The sequence below is a fragment of the Mastigoproctus giganteus genome, chromosome 4, assembly GCF_048544385.1.
Source record: "Mastigoproctus giganteus isolate SK-2022 chromosome 4, ASM4854438v1, whole genome shotgun sequence".
NCBI lineage: Eukaryota > Metazoa > Arthropoda > Arachnida > Uropygi > Thelyphonidae > Mastigoproctus > Mastigoproctus giganteus.
In genome coordinates, this window is record NC_143578.1 from 155,487,325 (window position 1) to 155,513,776 (window position 26,452).

General features: G+C 38.4%; 1 protein-coding gene across 2 annotated transcripts in view; it reads right to left on the reverse strand.

Moving 5' to 3' along the window:
- LOC150087127 (disco-interacting protein 2-like) overlaps nt 1–26,452 on the reverse strand; it is a 1,128,863-nt gene that overhangs the window by 920,042 nt on the left and 182,369 nt on the right. For both annotated transcript variants that reach the window (XM_090372979.1, XM_090372978.1), the window contains exon 9: nt 9,375–9,430. In XM_090372979.1, coding sequence (XP_090229105.1) covers nt 9,375–9,430 — 56 coding nt within the window. The remainder of the gene's footprint in view (nt 1–9,374; nt 9,431–26,452) is intronic.

Genomic DNA, 26,452 nt, shown 5'->3' on the forward strand with positions numbered 1-26,452 from the left:
TATTAAAGGAGGCAGCAAAGGAAGTAAGCAAACCCTTGGCCATAATTATGAGGGCTTCCTTGGACTCGGGGGAGGTACCCACAGACCGGAGATGTACAAATGTGACCCCAATTCACAAAGGAGGATCAAAGGCTGACACAAGTAATTATAGACCTGTGAGTTTAATTTCTGTTCCAGGAAAATTAATGGAGGCACTGGTTAAAAAAGCACTGCAGGATCATCTAGACAAGACTTCAATTATAGCTGGACACAGCATGGTTTTGTTAAGGGGAAGTCTTGCCTGACCAATTTGATTGGATACTATGATGCAGTCACAAAAGAACTGGATGCAGGGAATAACTTTGATATTATATACTTGGATCTTAGAATGGCTTTTGATACTGTTGCATATGGAAGACTGCCACACAAACTGGAGCAGTGTGGCACTGGAGGCAAATTGCTGCTATGGATAAAGGGGTGGTTGAGGGGGAGAAGACAGAAAGTGGTAATCAATGGACACTCCTCATCATGGACTAATGTTATTAGTGGAGTCCCTCAGGGTTCAGTGTTGGGTCCATTATTGTTTTCTGTATTTATATATGATATTGATGATGGTATACGAAGCTTAATGTCCAAGTTTGCAGACGATACGAAGGCTGGCAGGGTTGTCAAGGACACTACTGACACTATGCTACTGCAACAAGATCTGGAAAGGTTGAGCAGATGGGCTGAGAGGTGGCAAATGAAGTTTAACATTGACAAATGTTAAAGTTTACATATGGGAAACAGCAACCCCAAAGCAACATATCAACTCTGTGGTACTACACTGACAGTGGTAGAGAATGAAAGAGACCTAGGGGTAATTGTGCAGGCAGATATGAAGTTCTCTGAGCAGTGCAGATGGGCTGCAAGAGTACCTCATGGTGTATTGTCAATGATATATAGGAATTTTTCTAGCATGGATAAGGAGGTGATTATTCCCTTGTATAAGGCAATGGTCAGGCCACACCTAGAGTACTGTATACAGGTCTGGAGGCCTCATTTCAAGAAGGATAGAGCTGCTGGAACGAGTACAGGGAAGTGCAACAAGATTAGTGAATGTAACAAAGGGGTGCTCTTACGAAGAAAGGCTTAAGTTTTGCAAATTACAGTGTCTGGAGACTAGGAACCAGTTGGTTAGTGGAACAGACTTCCATCCCTTTTCATGGAAGTTGATAGACTAAATAAGTTTAAGGCTCAGCTGGACAGGTATTTCGAATGAACAGAGGGGTGAAGTGGAAGTGGTTTTTTTTTTTTTTTTCGGCTGATGCTACATAAGCTTGCTTTCTTGCATCAAATGCCTCCACTAATGCTAATATCAGACACATGGTGTCACACAGACACACGCAATGCAGAATTGGAATTTGGGGAGTATAATGTGTACAGAAAAGATAGACAGGACAGGAAGGGAGGAGAGGTTATGCTGTTAGTTAAGAAACACATAAAATCTAAGGACTTACATCCAATTGATATTGGTGAACAATGCAGTATAGAGTCTGTTTGGTGGGAAATAAGTGCTGGGAAAGGAAAAATGGGAGTAGGTGTGTGTTATAGGCCTAATGAATCTGATGAGTATAATGAGTAATTGTGCAGAGAAATAGAGTGGGCCAGTAAATCAGAATGTCTTATAATGGTCGATTTTAACTTTCCAGATATTGACTGGAACTTGTGGGTTGGTCACTTGCACACTAACAAGACTTCTGTGGATTTATTTGGATGACTGTTTTCTACAGCAACATGTTCAAGAGGAAAACAGAAGGAGTAATACTCTTGATCTGATTATCAGCAGTGATTATTCATGCATTAAGAATTTGCAGATAAAAGAACCACTGAGTGACAATGATCACAGTATACTGATGTGGGATTTACTTAAAGGGAAGATGTAACTACCATCGAGGCTAAAGGGAAAGGCTTTTTGCTTTCATAAAGGTGACTACAGAGGTCTCAGACAGTTTTTAAATTCTGTTCAGTGGGATCAACTGATGCTGTTACCAACATTGAATTCTAAATGGGAAGCCTTCAGAGACTTAATTTTGGAAGCTACTAGGCTTTTCATTCCAACTAAGAAATATTGTTCAAGGTTTAGGTCTAAATGAATGTCAGATGAATTAATGAGGCTCGTGGCAGAGAAGAAAAATGTATGGGATGCATATAAAGTATCAGGTAACACAGAAGCTTATGGCAGGTATAAACTAGTCTGTAATCAAGTCACAAAGGAGGTTAGGCAGGCAGAGGCAGATTACGAGAAATCTTTGGCAAAGGAAGAAAAGAAAGGCAGCAAAGAGTTCTTTACTTATGTAAACTCAAGAAGGAAAGGAATAAATCAGATTGGACTACTTAACATATTTTGGTTGACTATTGATGATCATGCTCAGATAGCTGATAAACTGAATGAGTTTTTGCATCTACATTCATACATGAGGAGTTATTCAATGAGGGGAGTTCCAGAAGTTTATCAAACGCTAACAGGAAGCTAAGTGATTTTATAATAACTGAGAGTAAAGTGGAGGAGAAATTGTTGAAGTTAAACATAAGGAAGGCACCTGGGGTGGATGGGATATATATCCAGTTATATTAAAGGAGGCAGCAAAGGAAGTAAGCAAACCCTTAGCCATAATTATGAGAGCTTCCTTCGATTCAGGGGAGGTGTGCTAATTGCTAAAATTGTAAGAAATAATATTAAATACAGTCAGACCTCTGTTTAACAAGTCACATTTTCACCAGTAGTTTCTCATAGGAGTGGCCTGGATATGGGGAAAAGCATACCAAAGGAACCTCGTGATGAAAGAAACAACACCGACACAACAATGGAAACAAAACGGTACAGAGGGACTTTATTCAAAAATGGCAACATAGCACTGGGCTGCCATGATATATATGCATCACTGCCAAAGATAGAACAAAGGGAAGAGATGGTCCTCAGTAGGAGATATGGCCACCACTAATGTCGATGCAAGCTTTGCATTGCCTGTCCATACTTAGAACTATGTTGATAAGTTCTTGGGTAATATCGTCCATTCCTCTGTCAGCGCCATCTTCAGCTGGTGAACATTTTCTGGTGGGTGTGGATGTGCCGCTAGGCATCTCCCCAGAGCATCCCATATGTGTTCGATGGGATTTAAATCGGGAGAAACGGGTAGGCCAATCCATACGAACAATGTCTTCACTTTCCAAAAGAATATCAACAGCTGCAGTGAGATGGGATGTGGCCCTATCATCCACAAACACTAACTCAGGCCAATGGTACCTCAGAACAGATGCACATGGGGAAGGATTACCTCAGTACAGTAGCGTGCACCGGTTACAGTACCGCCTACAGTATCTGAAGTTGTGTACGTTCATCCGAGATAACAACACCCCAGACAAGAACACCTCAACTGCCATATCAATCCCTTTCAGTGATGTTTGCAGAGTGATACCGTGTGTCAACCTCTCGCCAGATTAGCTGATGTCCAGAATCGCTGCTAAGACTGAATCTACTCTCATCAGTAAAGAGTGCCTTAAGTAAAGATTTTGTGGTTGTAACCTTTAGAAATAGTGCTGGTCCTTAAGTTCTGCACACCAGTGAAGTTTCTGTAGAACGAAGAAAGTTTTCCATATAACGAATGGATTACGATGGCATGTCTAAAATTAATTAGGCTTTTGTTGTATTGTTTAAATTATAAATCACAATATTCACGATTACCTATTTACATAGCAAGTACAAAAACCATATACTGTACACACATTATTTATAACTGCTAGCTTATTCAGTAGTGTATCACAGAACGTACACAATGTGTGAATTGAGTAACTGATATTCAAGCGATCTACTAGGTAGAGATCCAGAATCTGAGTGGACCTTGTTCAAGTAGATAATGACAGATGATGCAAATGCAAATTTTGGACGGGCCCAAAGGAAAGCAAAGAGATACTAGATATAATGGAAAACAGGAAAAACTTTTAAGATGTAGAAAAATATAAGATGTATGACAGTTTGATTAAAAAGAAAATAAGGAAGACTAAACAGATATGGATGGAGGAGAGATGTAAAAGGATTGAATACCTGCAAAATGAGCATAAGGAACATCTAGTCCACAAAGAAGTGAAGGAACTATGCAACATCAGGAAAGACCATGCAAGAGACTGCATTCTGGATAAAAACAACATAAAAAGAATAGATGGCAAGAATATCTGAGGGAACTATACTGTGAGGATGACAGACAACTAGGAAATGACAACACCCAAACAGAAAACGAACATCAAGACTTCCTGATGGAAGGACTGGAGCAAGCGATGAAATAAATGAAAAATAACAAAGCAACTGGCATTGATAACATTCCAGCCGAAATGTTCAAATACCTCGGAGCAAGAGGAAAACAACAGCTCCTCAATATTTTCGATAATATCCTAAATGGAAGGAAACTACCTCTTGAATTTCTGAGATCCATATTTATTCCCATATCAAAAAAGGCAAGAGCAGCAAATTGTGCAGACCACTGCACAATAAACTTCATAAGCCACTCTACAAAAGTCCTCTTGAAGATAATTCTACCCAGAATTGAAGGCAAGATAAGATTCAAGAACAAATTGGAAAAGATCAGATGGGTTTTAAAAAGGGGATTAGCACAAGAGAAGTGGTAACAGCCAGTGAGCAGATAGGCTTAACAATTAATGCCAAAGATCAAAACTATGGTCATAAGCATAGCACCTTGCCTGGAATCAAAATAAGCTCTGGCAACTGCAACTCCTCCATTGAAAAAGTGAGTAGCTTTAAATATCTAGAGAAGATCTTTACAAATAATAATGAACAAGGCACAGAAATTAGAAGCAGAATTGGTATGGCCAAAGAGGTATTTAAGACTCTTAAGAACTTCCTCTGTAGATTTCCAGAAAAGATATCGCATGGCCAAATGCTACACATGGATCACTCTCCTATATGGATTTGAGACCTGGATCATGTGGAAATCAGGAAACGGGAAGCCTTCAAGACATGGATGCTCAGAAGCATGCTCAAATTTCCATGGACAGATCAAGTCACCAATAAGCGGATCCTTAAGAGGGCAAGAACCACAGGCACACTACTAAGTACAATTGCAAAGAGAAAGACTGCCTACCTCGGGAATATTATAACAATGGAGTTGGTGACTTACTCCATGATATGAAATCCGCCCCCATATCATCTGGCTGGTAGTGAATTTCACTGTAGACACCATACAGTCTTGATGGTATTCTTCACCATGTCTACAGTGAATCGTTTGTCTCCCATCAGAGCCATGCAGGTTAAATTTCTTCTCATCCGAAAAAATAACTGACTTCCACTGCTCAGGGGTCCATTTGACATGCTCCTTACACCAAATTAATTGGGCCTTTTTCATTTTTTGCGTGAGGAGGGGCTTCTTCTTGGGATGACGGGCTACAAGTCCATTTTTGAAGACGTGTCTTCTGACTGTTACTACACTTGCTACCACTCCTGTATGTTCTTCCCATTCTCTTTTCAGCTTAGACGAAGAAGCTTGATGATTTTTAAGGCATAAGCACTTCAAAATGCGGTCCTGTTTTGGCATAGAGACTCGTTTGTGTCTGGTTTCTTTTTTCCTATCAGCAGAACCAGTATTCTTGAGTTTGAAAGAAATTTACTCACTGTCGACTGATTACAAGACACTCTATAAGCAATATGACAGGAAGAACTTTCTTCCTCACATAAAACAACAGTAGCACTCTTTCTTCGTGGCATCAACTGCACGTAACTCGCCATCCTGACACAAGCAAGGAATGACTGCAACTTTTGCAGAGCGTGCTTATATAGCTGAAATAACAGCTGATGCAATATTATGTCATCACCTATGAGTGTCAGTCTTATCTGATGCAATCTGTAAGAAATATTGCCATATACTCACGTTATTCAAACAGCAATTACAATTTTAAGGAGTGATGGACTTTCTTTGACCACCAGTGTATCTACAGTTAGATGCATAATCACATGGGTGGAGGTAATAGCAAATACATCTCTCTCTCTCTCTCTCTCTCTCTCTCTCTCTCTCTCTCTCTCTCTCTCTCTCTCTCTCTCCCCCCCCTCCCTAAATAAAGATAGCTTAACAGAAAAATAATTTTTAAAAAATCATTTTAAGTATTTATTTTGGTAATATATATCAATTCCAGCCCACCGATGAGCTGGAATTGAACAGACTAAACTACTTTACAAATTTAAACTGATTTAATTATACAGTAAAGCCTATTTAAAGTGTTCACTATACAGAATTGACTGCCTTGCGCAAAGCATGTGCGCCTCCGTAGCCAGGTGGGAAGGAGCAGCAGTGCGTAGCACACGCTTCTTGATTAGCCCGGGGTTCGAGCCCGTCACCACCAAATACAGAAGATGCGGAAAGGTCAGGGAATGGCCACCGCATATTCCCGGAGCAATATGGCCTTAGTTGCTAATGCTCCTAAAAACCAAATAACAAACAAACAAATCATGTAGCCAGTTTTAATAACTGAGAAAAATTAGATTCACTATAACTGGTTGTTTACAGTTTTTTTTTTTTTTTTTTTTATTGATTATCACTGAACATATCTGTGTTTGGATTAATTAAATTTCAGTGAATAACACAATTAATTATTAAATAAAATAAATACAAATTTCTTTGTTTAGAGTATTTCATTTTATTTATGGATAATTAGATCACTTACTAGTTTTAATCTATATTCATCATCAATGCTCATAGAATTCTTTTAATGTAACAGATGTTATAACCTCTCCTTTAATGAGTCAATGTCAGTCCCCCCTCTTAAATTTCTGCATACAGCCCTGCTGCAAACAACAATAAATTCTCTCTCAAAAATTAAGATGCAACAAATATAACACACATGAAAATTTCAATCAGCATTCCAGGAGGAAAACCTGCATACAAAAACCAATTTCGATAAAACCTCCTTAGCTACTTATATGATTGCTATTACTCTCTGCCGAATGAATGTGACACCATGAGAAAATTGTCACTGTTCTCAGTCAAAAAGCTAGACATTGACAAACTCTGTTAATAAAACAGTTTTGAAAGTAATATCAAACATCATATAGTGTTTTTATTGAAGTTTATTTATGTATACATGGAAAATGCCCACGGAATACTGTTCAAAATTACCCATGCAGTCTGTTAGTAGACAGTTGGTTGGGTGTTTTTTTTTTTTTTCCCCCACAAAGTAACATAAACCAAATCCTGCATACAGACCTGCTATAGTATTTTCTTTCCAGTTTCCCCTCAATTCTGATAACCTTGGAGTTTAGCAATTTCACTGTTCTTGCTAAGTGATGCACACTGGTAGAATTTCTAATAATATACTTTGGTACTTTATAATACTTCTGGCTGGGATCCAGCCTAAGTGTCCACAATAAAGGGTGCTGTAGATAACTTTTTAAATATGTGTCTATTAAGGGACGTTTTCCTGCATATGATTATTACAGATTTAAAAATCATGAAGTGACTGAATGAAAACTAGGCAAACCTGCCACAGCTGACCTGATCAAGCAGCATGATGTGATCCCTCTTTGGTTGTTACTAGCTATTAGATGTCATGTGCATTTCATCTTTCACCAAATATACTATACAAATCTTTTGAAAGAATTACTTAAATTAAAACCAAAAACAATACATTAAAAGTTTATAAAAGTCTATGTTCCAATAAGTGTTCTACAATCATTACCCACATACTCTGCTAAATGTTCTATTAAAAATTAGCACTTGTCTGCATTTCAATATATTCATGCAATTTAAAATAGAAAGAAAACAAACTTGATATATATGCAATAAATCAATTTCTCACAATGTAATTAAATAGTATTGTTTAATTTCTAGTCATGAACATGAAAAGTTTCTTTGAATCAAAAGTGAATGAATTAAATACAGTTTATATAGACTATGTTCCAATGATTTCTTACCCACTCCAAATTGCTCCCTTATTCAAAAAAGGATGAAAACACTTAGACCTTTGGAGCTCATCTGCCCACAGAGACAATAATTGTCACTTGGAAAACAAATATTAGTATTAGGTACTTGTAGTGGCAAATAATAAAAGAAAGTATGCTTATATAAAAAAAAAAAAAAAAAAAAAATCAATCCTCTCTAAGAATTTGACTACCCAAATCCACAACACCAGATAGCAATTTGCTCCAACAATCAATTACCTGCTCGCTAAAGGCAAATTTCTACTTTCTGGATAAAGGGCATTTCTCAATTTAAATTTATTTCCCCTCGCATGAAGTCTGAACAAGAGGTAGGATACCATCAGCATTTAGCTTACTCAATCCATTCAAAGCCTTAAACCTCAATCAGATCTCTTCACAGGAGACTGGTTTCCAGATGCTGCAAATTGCAGAACTGAAGTCTTTATCTGTAACAATTCCCTTTTGTTTCTCCTTCACTAACGGCGGAAATTTGCCTTTAGCCAGCGGGTGGTTGGTTGGTGGAACAGACTTCCATCCCTTGTGGTGGAGGTTGATAGCCTAAATAAGTTTAAGGCTCAGCTGGACAGGTATTTTGAATGAACAGAGGGGTGAAGTGGAAGTGGGTTTTTTTTTTTTTTTTTTTTTTTTGGCTGATGCTGCATAAGCTTGCTTTCTTGCATCAAATGCCTCTACTAATGCTAATGCTAATACTAATCTCATTGCTTTTTGCACCCATTCCAACAGATCCACATCCTTCCTAAAAATGGCTTCTGGACATTTATGCAGTACTCAAGATGTCACCTAACCATTGCCTTATACAACAGGATAATTAGCTCCTTATCCTTCGTGAAAAAAAATTACTGTATATCATTGACAAAACCCTATGAGCTGTCCTAGCAGCCTGTCTGCACTGCTCAGAGGACTTCACGTCTGACTACACAATTACCCCAGGATCTTTTCATTTTTAACTACCCTGAGTGCAGCACCATGGTTGATACATTCCTCTGGGATTACTGCTACCCATATTTGTCAATGTAAAAATTTCAATTGCCACTTAGCCCATAATTTCTTATTATTAATAATGATTCCATACTGTTTAAATACAAGCACAATAAAGAGAAATTTTTCATATCTTGGAAGAAGAAATAACAATATATCTTGTAAATAATGCAAGAAAATATTTTAAAATACTAAGACAAATTTTAAAAGAAATTCATTCAGAAATGATTATTAAGTCATCTGAATATTTTAAGAAAAAAATTTTAGTATTCTTACCACATTTTTTTTTTTTTTTTTTTTTATTTATTTAGAATTTTCATAATTTATGTTCTTCCTAAGTTCTGGCTAAATCACTTAATAAATTTATTTATTTTTTTTTTTTTTAAGTTATACTTAAATCAAAGGATTTCTAAGGTTATAGTCAGAAATAACTTACTTTCAATGTATTGAGCAACTGCTGTATTTTTGCTGAAACTTTCCATTTACCAGTTCCTGAAGAATAAATATACATGGTCAGTAATTAATACATAAGCAATACTGTACAAAGGGTACTAGGAAAGTTTTGCAATACAGCTTTGTTTATTTAATTTTTTCAAAGTAATTTCCTCTACATTCAATACACCTCTCCATCCTCCGAAACCAATCTTTAAACCAGTTCTGCCAAGTTTCACTAGGGAGCAAAGCACACTCGTTGTCCCAAGCCCGTAGAAGGTCCTCATCACTGGAAAACCGCCTCCCTTTTAGCTTCATTTTCACATGCGGGAACAGTGCAAAGTCGCAGGGAGCAAGGTCTGGACTGTAGGGAGGGTGCTCGAGAAGTTTCAGTCCTGTCATGGTCAAATATTCGGTGCAGGCTTTGGCGCGGTGAGCTGCAGCATTATTGTGATGGAGGTACCAGGTGTCCATTCTTGACTTTGGCCGCAGGTTCTTCATAGATCCAATGACTTTAGGCAGGCATTGTTCAGTATACCACTTAGCTGTGACTGTCTTCTGCGTGTCCAAAACGACACGTTCCACAATTCCACTCGATTTGAAAAATACAGCTATCATTTTCTTCTTTACAGATCGGGATTTTCTGACAATTACGGGTGTGTCGTCATCATCAAAGACCCAAACTTTGTTTTGAGCCTTGGTCGGCAGATCGTAATAGTACAGCCAAGTCTCGTCACCTGTCACGATGTTGTTCACATACCGAGATTGTCCCTTATCAAACTTTTTTAACATCTCCCGGCACCAAGTCACACGTCGTGTCATCTGCTCTTCAGTCAGTTGATGCAGCACCCAGAGAGAACAAAGTTTCTTCACGTGCAAATGATCTTGCAGAATCGAACGAATTGCTGGTGCATTTAGGCCCAAAGTATCCTCTATCTGTTGGTAGGTCACTCGCCTGTTTTCGTCAAGCATTTTCCTCACAGCAGTAACGTTTTACTCCGTAACTGACGTTCGTGGCCTTCCCGGCCTCTCAGAATCCTCCAGAGTGAAATTTCCCCTTTGGAATTCTCTATACCACCTGAATATCGTTGTACGATGTGGACAATCATCATCTAGTGCAAGAGTCATTTCTTCTAAGCACTGGTCTATGGTTAAACCACGCACGAAATTATACCGCAAAACTGTTCTTATCTCATTTCGTGATCACGATGCCATCGCAAGCACTTTACACTCTCACTACTAATGAATAACTGAGCCCATCGACTTGGCGCGGCGGCTACTATGCATGTATGAACATGTCTCAACATGCAGCAACAAGCAGCTTCCTGTGATTTATTGTTGCGTCATATTGCAAAACTTTCCTAGTACCCTTTGTATTTAGTAAATGTTTTAGTAAAATTCATACCATATATAAATGTATGAATATAAATTATGTACATACATACATATATATACATATAATATGATTAGGAAATTTCTTCATGCCCTTATTTATGTGTTACAATTACATAAAATGAGGGAGAAGGGGGCTTTTTCATGTCAACAGGATTTCTAAAACTGAAAATCTCCTGGTTGAGCCCATATTTAAGTAAAATATTATTAAAACAAGCACATTCATCAGGTGCTTGTGTTATAAAACAGTATGACACATGAATCATATCCAACACACACACACACACACACACACACACACACACAATTACAAGCTTGAAGGAAATACCTTTTGACTTCAGTCCTCTAAAGAAATTGATAATGGGAGCAATCAGAAAATCTAAACCACTACACAATCAATTTTAACTGCCTGATAAGACCTGCAAGAGTGTGCAAATTACTCATCAACTCATACAAGTATCGATCACTTATTTAATCAGTATATCAAATGAGTGCCTTGTGCCTGTAATAAACATCACTTTGATGTATTCACTTAGAATTGCAAATTCAAAGTCTTGTCTAAAACTCATAAATTAAAAACTTAAACTAAATCAGTCAAGTAAACTAAATTTGTCAATATTAGAGCATTTTTAGGTTAGCTTATTTTCATATTTATCGAAATAGGTAAAATATTATCCACATCTCTGATATTTGTACCATGGTCACATATATAACTATTTATCCTTGCAGTTTGTCATAAACACTCACTTATGCATAACAAGCTAGGGCTTGCTGCCAGGGAGTCAAAAACACTGATGGAACCGATATTCAGGTGACACTCGAGACCAAGTGAACCGAATTTTGAAGTCCGTTCATTCTGTGATAACCAAATCCTTTGCTTACACCTTCATGATAGTAAAGTGTAAAGTGTGTTAGTTGTCTGACAGCACGAGGGTTCACCCCATCTCTGCATTGTATTCTTTGTAAGTGACACAGAACTCTGTGGAGGCCAGAGATTTAAAAAGTGTGTGGGGAGTGGTTAGTTGTGTTAGTTATAGTGTTATGTTCAGTTGTTTCTCTGACCATTTAGCTGTTGGGTCCCTATTGGGACCCACTGTTGCCCACATTTTGCCACGAGGAGGCAGGTCAGGCACCTAGTAGATTATTTAAGTACTCTGGCAGGTCCCGCCACCTATTTTCTGAGGATTTCAGTGGCAAGGCAAAAAAAAAAAAGTGGGGGGGGGGGGAAACATTAGAATTTGGAAAGGCTGAAAGAGGTTTAGGAGAAAGCAGTTGAATTTTTTGACACTAATTAGAATTTGGAGGCATTGTTAGAGGCATACTCAATCAGTTTAGTTAGAGTTGGGGGAGAGTTGGAGACTGGGGGGGAAACAGGTAGAAGGATGGGGCAATAGAGGAAGCATCCCCAAAGAGGTCAGTGGGGACAAGCCCCACCAGGCAAAGTATGGGGGAGGTAAGGAGGGGAGGAAACAGAGACTGATCTTCTCCCTCCCCTGCCTAGGGATGGGGGTTTTAAAGGGAACCAAGTTAAAGTACCCAGTTCAGTTTGCCAAACAGCGTGTTGGCAGCAAAGCCACAGTATGTCTGCATCGGTAATGGCTGTTGGATCCATGTCTTGTCGAATCCAGTAGGAAGGTAAAACTGCCCATCCCGCTCTGGTTGTGGGATATGTTGGCTGGCAGTGTGGAACCCACCAGGCTGGGGGGGGACAGACAAACATTTACTTCATTCATAATCCGCATTCTCATTCTACTTGCATTACAATGGTGTGTAATGTAATTTAAATACTAATGCTTATTAATTAAATTAAATAAGAAAGAATATAAAAGATTAAAACTGGGATTAGTGTGAACTTAACTTTAACATTTATGGTTTGTGTTCTTTTTCTCACACAGACTCTCATTCATTCTTCTGGCTTTCATTTTGTTTGCTGCTTTCTGCACTGCACTCTCTGGGCAGCTCAACTTGCTATTATTCTTCATTTGTGGTGCAGGCCTAGCCACATTTATTCCTATTTCTTACTAAGGCCAAGCGGTTGAACCACGCACCGGCTCCATAGGTGATAACAGGCAGGAACATTGCATGGTATATGATTGCAGGGGTCTTTCTTTTGAGCCCCCAGTTTGATCGACTGATCCTGGCAATCATACCTGCATAATTTCTCACTTTCTTTGCCAAGTAGGTCAAATGGGGATAAAAAGTTAATTTAAAATCAAAGACCACTCCAAGATATTTTTAGTTCTGTAACTATTTTATAGTAGTTGTGTTAATTTTAATTTGTGGACATCTTCTTATGTCCAAATTGCCTTTTAGAAGTATTTGTTTGGTTTTTTTCAGGCGATATTTTGAGCATGTGCATTGTGTGTAAGGTCTCCTAAGGACACTAGGCCACCAGAGTAAGTCAAATGCCCCAGCAAAGTCAATAAAGATTGCCAGCATATATTTCTCCTCTGAGTTTTTAACTGTTGTCAGTAGGTGGTGCTATTGTTTGTTTATTATTTGGTTTTTAGGAATACTAGCAACTAAGGCCATATTGCTCCAGGATATGCAGTGGTCATTCCCTGACCTTTCTGCATCCTCCGTGTTTGGTGGTGACAGGCTCAAACTGCGGTCTAATCAAGAAGCATGTGCTACGCAATGCTGCTCCTTCTCACCTGGCTACGGAAGCACCTCAGTAGGTGGTGCATGGCATCATCCATAGAGTTGCCCTACTTAAAACCATACTGATTGTTGGAATGTAAACCTGCATCTGTGTAGTATTCAACTAATCTGCTATATATTAGTCTTTCCTATATCTTCCCTAGTACAGGGAGTAGGGCTATTGGTCTATATGATTTGGGATCAGCAGGGGGTTTCTCAGGGTTTTTTATAATTAATTTTAATACAGCTTTTTTCCATATTTTTGGGAATATACCTTCTGTCATACAGTTATTATATAGTGCTATTAATTTGTCTGGTGCTACTTCCACTAATTTTTTGATAATCTCAACCTCTAAGAGGTCAAAACCTGGGCATTTATTATTTTTGGTTTTAGATGGTGCTATTTCTAAGTGTTGTATAGTAAACAGAGGTTCAATACTGGCATCGTCATATTCAGTGTTTTCTTTTATAATGTCCAGCTGGGTGGGGGAATGATCCCCAGTTTCGGTCCGAATGTTACGGTTTAGGATGTTATTTACACAGTCCGCCCAACACAGGGTTGGAGTTCCAACTGGTTTGACAGTAGTTTCTAAGACATCTCCCCAAGAGTTATTGTTTCCAGTGGATCCCACCAAGTGCTTCCAGCTTCCTTTTTCTTGTCCCTTATGAGGGCTGTATACTGATTCCTGAAAGTTCTATAAGAATCTCTCAGTGCATCCACCTCATTTTGTGGCCAAGCTATTCTGGCTCTTTGAAAATGTCTCCTTGCCTGGTGTACCCTACTTCTGAGTATAGTCAGTTCAGGGCATCACTACCAGAGGGCTGCCTGTTTCCTCGTTTTTTTTCTGTGGGATAGACAGGTCTGCTATTTTTGTTAAATGTTTGTCATAGTCAGTGCTTGCTTGTCCCGTCTACAGTTGCTTGATCTAGACCACTCATTTTCCTGTTTTTGCAGCTGAGCTGCTGTATGTTCTGAAAAAATATGACAGTCTGCCTTTTTGAGGTTATACCTTTTGATATCCAACAAGGAGTGTTGGGGGTGTTTGTAATTGCCTGTTTAGTTTGAAGGTGATGGCTCTATGATCCGATGTGGTCCAGACGGGCTGGATACACCAGTCTGTAATTTTATAGGCTATTGAATTGGTGGCAAGAGTAACATCAATGTCACTCTCCCACATGGTACTGGTAAAAGTTTGGAGGTTATTTGGTTCGTTTAACACTTGAAAGGGTGAGGTGGCTATATAGTCTGAAAGTATCTGGCCATTGTGTGTGCCTACCCTGTCTTCTGTACGGCTATGCCATAAGGTTGATCAGAAGTTGACAGCAAACACAATGATATTTGCAGTAAGTAGCAAGTCTAGGACTGCTTGTAGGTATTCAATAGCTGGATTTATACCTTCACTTGGTCTAGAATATAATGAAATAATGTAAAACTGTCCTACAGCACTGGTGATATGGACACACCGCCACTGGAGAGCAGACGTGACCCACCTTTGTGACTGTAAGGTCAGTATTTTAACTACTATTGCTGTAGAAGGGACACCTGAGGTGTATTCTATTATTTTATAGCCCCTTGGGTATCTTTGAATCCTATCCATATGTATGTACGTCTCTTGGAGTACCAAGATATCTATATTATTTTCTTCCAATTTGAGTTTGATCTGATCTCCAACAGCTCTTGCTCTTTGAGCATTCAATTAGATGAGATTTGGAGCCCTAGTCACATTTATGTTTTCAATCTGGCCCATAATTGGTCCTAGATTGTATAAGTTTTACCATTTTTTATAACAGGGGAATTTATCATCCCCGATGCTGTGTGCATAGTCAGTCAGCCATGCTACTTTACAGGTAGCACATTTTGGCTGCTGATTTTTTATTTTGGTAGTTCTTGTAATCATGGCCAGTGACTGCACAGTGGCCACAGACATGGGGAATTCTGACTGCATAGTGTGCATAGTATTAGGGTCAGGTGCCACCTGTGGTTTCCCACATCTGCGCCATATGTTCGCTGTGAAGGAATACAGTACTACTGTATATGCCAGAAAAGTGTTGTGTGTTGTACTGTATATGACATATTGCGTTAGGTTTTGTTGTGTGTCCTGGCATTTGGCTGCAGGGCCCCTAGTGAGACTCCACGTTGCCCGCACACACCACTAGGAGGTAGCCAGTCTGCCCATTATTCTCTGGCTTGTCTCCGCCAGGGTCGCCAGAGCTTCTTGGACGGAGACACAAAAAAAAAAAAAAAGGTAGAGTCGGGGAAGTACAGAGTGTACGCAAGAAAGGAGGGTATAGCTAGAAATATGGAGGATGTAGGCAAAGGTATCCTCCATGTTATCAATGGAGCAATAAGCGCCATCAGTTGAAAGGGGAACCCAGGAAGAACGATAAATAAGACAGCAAGAGAGCCGTGTGCAAGTTGCCACTGAGGAATGAGGTGGTCCATATGCCAGTTGATCCTATCCAGGTTAAGATCGGTTGGCCAGTTAGGTTAGGATCAGATGTTTGGGTTGTTCTTATTTTGTGTTGGCAATAGGGTCTTGTGAAGAGGGCTTGTGCAAACTTGGTAAACTCATAGTAGCAGTTTTCTTCTGTGATGAATAAGTGTTCATTTCCTTGAGGGTTATCTTGTATACGAGTAAACAGGATGCTGCGGAGGTCCTCATAGTGTTGACGGGTATATACTAGATGGTGCCAGTCTTCTATTTCACCACATGCACAGTAGGGTTTGTCAATGATTCCCATGGATGTTAATTTATGGTTTATTGATCCGTGTCCAGTAATGAGGTAGGTGGTATAAAGACAAGGAGAAAACCAATTTGGAGATTTAGGAAATACGGCATTCACATAAGGTATAAATTTCTTGGTGATTGGGCCCTTGTCGGTAGCAGTCCATCTGTCCTGCCAGGTCTGAAGTAGTAGAATGGCAATTTTTTTCTTTTCCTGCCTGATTTCATTCAGGTTATTGATGGAGTGTCCAAGGATAGTTGCTGGTATACCCTTAGATAGACAGTAGTGGAGGCCCCTTCGAATAACCTCCAGATCAAGCGGAAGGACGCCCGCAAGAACCTGAAGGGCTGGGTTGCTAACTGTGCAGCATGCCCTTGTAATAGTATATGGTGCGCTGGATGGTTCCCAGTTTACGTTTGTTGTTGTAAAGAGTTGCCCTGCGAAACCAGACCCCTGATCCATATGTTATGAAGGGAAGGAAGATTGATTTGTACAGAATCTTAAGGGTGCGTCGGTTCAATCCCCAATCACGACAACTCACCCGTGCGATGAGAGCAGTGTAGTTTCTCACTTTCGCGTGGAGCTGTGCAAGATGCGGAGAGAAAGTGAGCTTAGGGTAAAGTACTATTCCCAGTAGTTTTAACATAGAAACTAGCTTGACGGTTTGGCCTTGAAGTTTGATAGTGGGGTTTCTAGTAGGCTGCAGTGATCCCTTCAGGAGAATGGATTGTGTCTTTTGGGGTGAGAGTCTTAGTTTGTGGGAATTCTGACTGCAGTCTCTGGCAGTATGACCATATTTATGACAGTTAAAGCACTTTTGTACAGGAAAGCATTCCTGAATTTATGGCTGGTCCAGCCAGCGTAGACTCTTTGCTGTCCTTGTAGGTTTTTCCAAATTCTGGGTGACACTTCCACAATGACAATGAATTGTCCATTTCTTTTCTTTTTTGTCCCTCTTTTTAGAAATTCTTTCGAAAACTCATACAGTTCCATTATATTGATAAAGTTTTTGTTGTAGAAATCCAACATAGGATCTCTTTCCAGAGTTGTCTCAGGGATGTCAAATATAATGATGTTGGGGTTCCTGCCCCTTGGCTTTTCTGTTTGCAGTCCCAGTTTTATTACCTCTGGGTTGGTTTCAATCTTTTTAACATCCTCTTTATTTGTTACTTCAATTAAAACTCCATTATCTTTTATTTTTCTCATGTTATTCACTTTTATTTCTTGCAAATGAGGTTTTGTCATGACAGTATCCCTGACTGCCTCACTGGATTTGTATATAGAGTCAGGCTTAGCCTTTATAATGATTATGTTTGTTTTCTTTTGCCTTTGGTATTTCCTTAGTCTTATTGTTGGTTTGTTTAGTTTGTGATGAATCTGCTGTGATGGCCCTTGCTACTTGGGCATAAGTCCAAGTATTTATTTCATCATAATTATTCTTCTCTTCGGTCACTGTTTCTAATTTTGCTTTCAATACTTTAGTTTTCTGTATTAAGTTCAACAACTCTATGTTCCGAAACAAACCAGCAGTTCACTATCTGCAATCTTGTTGCAGATGTAATCCTATTTGTCAGCTTATAAAGAAAATCTTCTAGGAACAGTTTCATTTCTTTAATTTGTCTTATGGGATCCTCTATTTGATTCATAAGCTGAAATTTCCTCTCCTCCTCTGTTTTTGTTACCTATGGCTCTAAATTATCATTCTCCTTTTGATCTGTATTTTCTACCTGGCTTTTGCCTTTTCTAGCCCTTTTTACACTAAGGGGGCAGGATTCTAAGTCTTTGTTTGTAATTTCTTCATTGTTTAGCACCTCTATCCCACAATCAGGCAGTTCCTTCAAGTCAGGATTGCGATCAATATTTTTTGATTTGTCAGTTTGGTCTTTGCCAGTCATTTTTCTGTTATTATAATGTTCCTTATATCCAGGGGAGTAATTTAAGTAATATTTTATCACCATGGGCCTATTAAAACCCAAGATGCAACGTTTTGCCATTTTGGCGGGAAAACAGTCACACACAAAGAAAGAAAGAAACAAAGAAAGATACTCTTATATGCAAGAATATGTTTAATCTAAGCGAAATTCACATTTTCCCTCACAAATAACATGTCTCCAACTATTTTGATTGACAAATTTATCCCAATTTTTGGAATTTTGAGATGTTGCAATATAGAAGTTGGCAATAGTAGGATTGCTACCGCTAATGCTATAACAATCGTACTGCACGTGAATGTGTTCAAAAAACCAACAATAGCTAAAAACAACTATAAGTAACAAGCTTGCCTGAATAAATACTAGTTGTTTACACAACATGAAGAATCCAAGTTCCATGGTTTTTGAAGCCAGAAAATCCAAGAAATCCTCCCTTGGTGCCTCCATAGCCAAGTGGGCAGGAGCAGTACTACGTAGCACATGCTTCTTGATTAGACCAGGGTTCGAGCCCGTGCCCACCAAATACGGAGGATGCGGAAAGGTCAGGGAATGACCACCGCATATCTCCGGAGCAATATGGCCTTAGTTGCTAATGCTCCTAAAAACCAAATAACAAACAAACAAACAATGCTCCTAAAAACTAAATAACAAAACAAACCTCCCTTCTGCCGTCGGTCACTATCCGCCGTTTACATCAAGCCGATCTTCTTGCTGATGCATCCGTTCACCTCCGCGATTGCAACACCCTCCACACCTTCATGATAGTGTGACTGTTAGTAACCCTGGTTATAACCACCATATACAAGTCCTGAAATGCTGCTTTACTGGAGGTGATAACCCAGACATGAACCAATGTAGGTAGGGATTGAGGTGTGGTGTCCACATGTCACAGTGGAATACCGCCCATGTTACTATGCAATACTAGGTGGTAGATGACTCTCATCAACCATCACAATAACACCACTTTGCTCATTGGAGGCTTGATGTGGTGAAACCCATAATTAGTCTCCTGAGCAAAACTCGGGCAAACCTCCCTTCTCTTTCATCGTGCAGTATGATTGATGTCTTTTGAGGTTGTGATGGGCATCATGGCAAGATCCAATCTTCCATACATTTCAAGGGTACAGCTCTAAAATGGGGTTCACAGGCCAGCCACAAGATAGTCCACTGGACCAAACCTATTGGTAATCTCTAGGAAGCATCCAGATCAGCTAGTGTATAATCTCACTGCCTCTACTCTGCCAGATAATACTGGAGGGAGGAGTGCAAGTAGTTTGTATGCGGGGGAGCAGTGTCGATGCCCAGTTATGTCAGGGAGCTGGGTATATTCTACCACAGTCATCTACCACCATATTCTTACCATATGTATACTATATCCAAAAACTTCATTACTTCATACAACATATCTCCCTCTTCTACTTTACTACTGAATACATTATGAAAAGCCAAACTATTTAATTGCAAAAAGATTTAAATCTCCCAAAAATTTCCTCATTCATTTCACAGTTATGTGGTTTCAGTACCATTCACAATGATGTCCATTTCCACTTGCAGTCTGCCAAGCTCCACCTCCATTTACTTTTTTTTGAAGGAATCACAATTATTGGTTGCCTCAACCTATGATGATCTCAGTTATCCTAATTATTCGGCATATGATCCTTCACTATAAAGATGGAACTCATGCATGTATCCACTCTTACAATCCCTGTTAGATACTTAGTAATTTAGAATATCCTCCTTTCAATCTTCTGTGGCTTAAAATCTCTCCACTGTATTCTGTCAAATTCATCTGTTAGTCTCTATCCTTCTCCCAATTCCACTAATCAGTTGATTTCTTTTCTCTGAAAGTTGACTTTCTCCAGTCCAATGTTCCTAACAGTAAGGATATACATTAAAATACATGATTTTAATGTATATCCACCTGGCTTCTGTTTTCTAGTCATACAGACCTAGATGATCAAAATACTAAGCATATTGCAACCTAGCACAATACCAGACAATCCTAACTGCACATACAACACTCTTGATCTTTTCTCGCAAACAACCCTTCCAACTACATGATCTAGGTGAATGGTCCTCTGGCACCTCAAATCATAACTTGGTGATGGCCTCCTCATGAGCCTTTGTCTAGTGGGGTTCTCAGCCTCATGTTGTTTGGCATTACTAGAATGTGAAATGGGATGATCAGTGACATTTCTGTTCCTTTCCTGGGTTTGGAAAGGAACTCAAATCATCTCATTAAAATTATTCTTCTTGGGATGTAATCCTTTACTCCTAAATTTTGTCCTTTATCTAAACTTTGGTTTTCCAAGAAATGTACCAAAGTTGTTCAAAATAAGAATGTTGCATATAGCAAATGGCTCGCATCCAATTCTCCAGGTCAATTTTTTTTTCTATACTAAAGCGTGCAAAAAAGTAGTTACTAATCAGTCCAAACTACATTTTGAACATGCTAAGAGCAGAAAACTTGCTTCTTATGCAAACAGTAGTTGAGCATTCTGGTTTATTGTGAAAGATATTAGCTGCAACTTTTGCCCATCTATACTTCTTGATGATTCTGTTACCTCTTTGACTAAAGAAAAAGCTGATTTACTAGCATCCTACAATTCTTCTAACTCTTCTATTGATGATCTTGGTAAATCACCTCCCTCCAATGCCTCCTGATCTTTTGTCGAAATGATATCAGAAGAATTCTGAGCAATCTTGATGCCAAGGAAGTTCCAGGTCCTGATGAAGTTTCTCCATTTATTCTGAAAGTCCATGCTTCTGAACTTAGTCCTCTTCTGTCACGTTTTTACACTTTCTTAGTCCTCTGGTGTTTTTCCTTCTGCTTGGAAATTTACTCATATCCAGCCAGTTCCTAAAAAAAGGGTGATAATCTCTCCCATCCAATTAATGTCCCATTGCACTTACCTCTACTCTTTTTAAAGTAATGGAGAAATCCATTAAGTGCCAACTCCTAAAATATCTAGAAACTTTCTATCTGATCAATAATAATTTTCATATTTCAAGACACTCTCTCCCCTTCTCAAGGACTGCTAAGTGGGAGCGATGAGTGCATATTGTTTCATTGTCAATAGATGTGTGTAAACTCACCATATTAGCTATGGAACAAATACACCTTATTATTCCTTGTTTTCACCACTGAAATAAACCACCAAATACGGAGGATGCGGAAAGGTCAGAGAATGACCACCGCATATTCCCAGAGCAATATAGCCTTAGTTGCTAATGCTCCTAAAAACCAAATAACAACAACAACTGAAATAAAAGATAAATTTATTTTTTACTTTCATGAAAAAAAAAAAGATAATAAATTTTGGTGAGTTATTACGTACCACAGAGGGAAACGGAAGACAGAATAAATAAATGGCAAGTTTAATATTAAATTGTAAAACACATATATTAAATATATACAGTACAAATATCTTTCAGTTATTATGGTAACCTTCATCAGTCAAACGGACAGTTTAGGAATGTATAACATAAGGGCGTGTAGTGCCAGTAATGTATAGTGAACTGCATGATGTAATAGTTAACTGATGAATGTTGAAGCCTGTGGTTGCAACATATGCAAAAGTTGCCAACGTTTGTCAATCATGAGAATGGTAGCTTCGATAATAGGGGGGACACAACATCCACTGCTTCTGTTGATTGAAGTAATAGAGCACGTGATGTGCAGCGACTCCAACCAGGCATGACTCCAATATTATTATTTATTAATAATAATAAATTTTATTATCTATATTTGTGGCATGGGTCACTGCCTTTTTCTACTGGTTCTTAGTCCCATATAACACGATTTTGCACTACAAGAGATTTTATAGGAACCTAACTACTGTGTTTTTCAAGGGTTATCTGTATACTGACACTTATCCCACTGAGTCCTTAATTTTCAATTACCACACTAATTATTAATAATCTAGAAAATAAAGCAATGGCTCAAATAAACTAAAATACAATTACAAAAAATGCAAAAAAAAATAAGCTACAATACGACTACAAATAAACAACAATACAACTTTTTTTTTTTTTTTTTAATGAAAATCCCAAACACGAGAGGTATTAGAACCTATAGTAATTAGTACCAGTGCTTGGATTGGAGTTTGAGAAGATGAAAGAAGATTTTTGTTGACAAGACTTGAACTTCTGTAGACTGAAATTTTCAGGAAATATGTACGAAGGAAGGTTGTTCCAGAAAACGGCAGCTGAATAAATAAACAAGGAAGATAAAAAGTTGGTTCTGTGAGTTTGAAGTTGGACAGTAAATGTATGTTGGCTGATGGCGGCACGTGTTCGGAATGTTTTGAAAGAGAGAGTGGGAATTATAGAAGCCAATTCAGAAGAACAGTGCCCATGGAAGTATCTGTAGAAAAGTCATGCAGCGGAAACAGTACATCTATGAGACAGTGAGTGCAGAGACTCTGTTAGAGATGAGTTATTAATTAACCTAACGGCCCCCTTCTGAATGGAATCTAGAAGCCTGAGAGAGGTTTTGGGGGCACTGCCCCAGATATGAAAAAAATATTCCATGGTAGGGAGGATTTGCGATTTGTACAGAGTGAACAGTTGTTTGGAAGAAAAGTAACGCTGAGAGTGAAAGAGTAAATCAAGTTTTTTAGATGCAGAAGAAGCAATATTTGTAATGTGCTTGTGTCAAGAGAGATTAGAAGTCAGGGTAATCCCCAAAAGAGATAGAGATTTCAGTTAATATATATATTAGATAGAGATTTCAGTTAACATATATATATTAGATAGAGATTTCAGTTATAGTGTTATCACCAAAGATAAGAATAGGAACAGAAGGATCCTTTTTGTGAGGTATAAGACAGGACTGAGTTTTAGAAGGATTGAAATCAACTAAGTTGTCTTTGCCCCACTGGAGAATTACCTGGAGATTGGCATTTAAGGAATTGGTAGTGGATATTCGAGAAGTTGAAGCTGATTGAGCAGGGCGAGGTTTCTCAAAATGGAAAGTGGAATACAGCGTTCTATCATTGGCAAAACTATGGATAGGATTTCCAGTCAATGGAAGGTCATTAATATACAAGACGAAAAGAGTGGGAGAAAGAACTGAACCTTGGGGGACACCAGCATTAGTGGAGAAGTTAGAAGACAGAGCCATCTACCACCACTCTCAGTGAGTGATCAGAGAGAAAACTGGATAACCAATTACAAAAAACAGTTGACAAACCATAAGGTGGAAGCTTGTTTAGAAAACCTTTATGTCAAACATGATCGAAAGCCTTTGAGACGTCAAGAGCAACTACTTGTGTTTCACCAAACTTTTCCATTGAATTTGTCCATAAATGGGTAACATAAGCCAGAATATCATCAGTGGATCGACACTGACAGAATCCATACTGGAGATAGTTGATCAGACAGAAGGTTTCTAGGTAGTTTAGGAGTTGGCGGTTAATTGATCTTTCCATTTAGAAAGAAGATAAGTAATTGCAATGGGACGATAACTGGATGGGAGTGATTAGTCACCCTTTTTAGGAACTGGAGGATATAAGCAAATTTCCAAGTAGAAGGAAAAACACCTTCGGAATAATGAAAAAAAGGCGGTAAAGAACAGAAGTAAGTTTAGGAGCACAGATTTTGAGAACAAGTGGAGAAATACCATCAGGAGCTGGAGCTTTCTTAGCATCAAGATTCGTCAAAATCCTTCTGACATCCTTTTGACAGAAGACCGCAGGAAACATTGAATGGAGCGTGTTGGGAATGGCGGGAGATGTTTTACCAAGATCAGTAATACATGAGTTTGAAGAAAAATGGGATGCTAGCACGTCAGCTTTATCCTTGGCTGAAGTGACAATAGAACCATCTGGTTTTGACAGAGGTGGGAGCAGAGATGGGAAAAAGTTGCAGCCAATATCTTTGGCAAGAGACCAGAATGCTTGGCTACCATTAGGGCAAGAAGCAAGTTTTCTTCTCTTAGCCTATTCAAAATCTAGTTTATACTGAATAATAACTGCTTTATAATTGTTGCGAGCTTTGGTGTAGGCGGGAAATGAAACTGAAGAATTGGAAACAAGCCAATTGTGATATGCAACATTCTTCTCATAAACAGCCTTAGCACATTTATTGGAAAACCAAGGTTTAGATAAGTGGTTTCAACATTTTTGTAATAACAGCACCCGTAAGTAATTCATTTTATTTTGTGGCACCCCTACTCAATTTTCTGCCTGTTAGATCCGATTCTCTCTCTCTCTGTATATCCGTATATATATATAATATTAAAAAATATATATGTTATATGATATTTATTACAATAATATAATTATAAAAATTACATTTCATAATACAAATTATATATATACAGTATATAATTTTATTCTTTATATAGAGGTACTAAGTAAACATCAATTATAGATCATCACAAAATTAAAAAGATACTGTACATCTTTTTATAAAGAAATAAAAATATAAATTAAAAAATAATAATAAGTTTAAGTAACTTAAACCCAAATTACATGGCACCCCTGGAATGTTTTGCGGCACCCTGATTGAAAACCACTGGTTTAGATAAAGGACAAGATTTTAAAGTGGAGTGTGGAATAAAGGATTCCATTCCTACAAGAATAATTTCACTGACACAATCTGAGCAAATGTTGATATCAGAAGTTTTGAAACAGTAATCTGACAAAAGAAAAGAAATCTTGCAGGTCATCCCATTTTGCATTCTTGTAATGCCAAACAACACAAGATTGGGAATAGCCATGAGATAAAGGTTCCATTGGAGAAGAGACAAGTGGAAATGGACATTGTTGAGATTAGTGAGACCACGTATATTTGTGAAATGAACTAGGAAGTGTTTGGGAGGTTTAGATCTTTTCACAGATAAGCTTGCTCTATTACTTTGACAATTCAAAAAAATTCAAAACTACATAACTGTATTGATAATACAGTTATGTACTTGATGATAATTATGTTCTTGATAATAACTATATTGATAATACAGTTATGTATACAGTTACCCTGGTTACCAGGGTACCTGCCCACCCACTGATGATGGAGCCCACTTGCTTCAAAACGATCGTCTGAGTGGTGGTATCCATTGAAAATAAATAACAGTAGTTGTCTCTACTAGAGAAGTGTTCTTTATTATATGAAGTAGTGCAATACCAGCTATCTCATTGTGAAGGCACCGCACCCACAATATGAGATACAATTAAAACGATGTCTTTACATTACACACACAGTTCAAATTTATGGTAAACTGCAGTGTATCTACACCGATATTATATAACTGATAATACAATTATGTAGTTGTATTAATTAATAATAATCTACAAAATTAAGCAAAGGTTAAAATAAACTACAATACAATTATTTAAAATCCAAAAATAAACTACAGATAAACTATAACTACATAAAGTACAAAATTAAACTACAATATAAATACAGATAAACTATAACGAGTGGTCACTTTACTAGGTACACCTACCCTTTTCATGAAATTGTGCACTCCTTCATAACAGCATCATGTGATCATTCTGTGTATATAAAACAGTTGCGCTAGTATGAGTTTCTCAGAAATTGTGACCCTGTTCATGCTGTTTTAACCATTTTCTCCCATCAGCATTTTCTCCCATAGGATGTGTCAGATTAGGCAATGTTTTTCAATCCTGCAACATCTAGTGTTGCTCTTCATCAACCAACTGTAACTCCTTTTGATATTCACAAGACATGACTGTCTCAGGTGTATCAAAAGTTGTTAGCTCAATAACCAAATAACATCCACCTAGCAGCTCCTTTATTTGGGAACAGCTCATTGATATGAGAGGCCAACAGAAACTTGTAAGACTTGTGCAGGGTAACAGAAAGGCTACTCAGCCAAATAACAATCCAATACATCATACCTTTTCATGGAGGTGCATTAACACCTCCATGAAAATGTATGATGAACAAACCAGGTTCCACTTCTTTTAGCAGAAAAACAAGTTAGTATAGTACAGTTGACTCAGGAAGGCCCAATGGTGGAAGATTAGAAAAATATTGCCTTGTCTGAAGAATCCTGGTTCCTGCCATTTCATGCCGATGGGAGGACCAGAATATAGTGCAAACAGCATGAATTGATGGACCCATCCTGCCAGGTGTCAGCAATTCAAACTGGTAGTGGTGGTGAGTAATGGCGTGGGAAGTGCTTTCATCATGCACACTGGGCCTCTTGATACCAGTGGAGCAATAACTGGATGCCACATTAACTGGAAGCTGTTTCTGACTAGAGGATCCTTTCATGACTACAGTATATCCATCTGCAAATGGATTCTTCCAACAGGATAATGCATGTCACAACGTGCAAAGTTGTATAGAACTGCTTCTGTGAGCATGAGAGTGAATTCAGCCTATGACCTACCAGTGTCACCAGATTCTAAACTGAATTCAT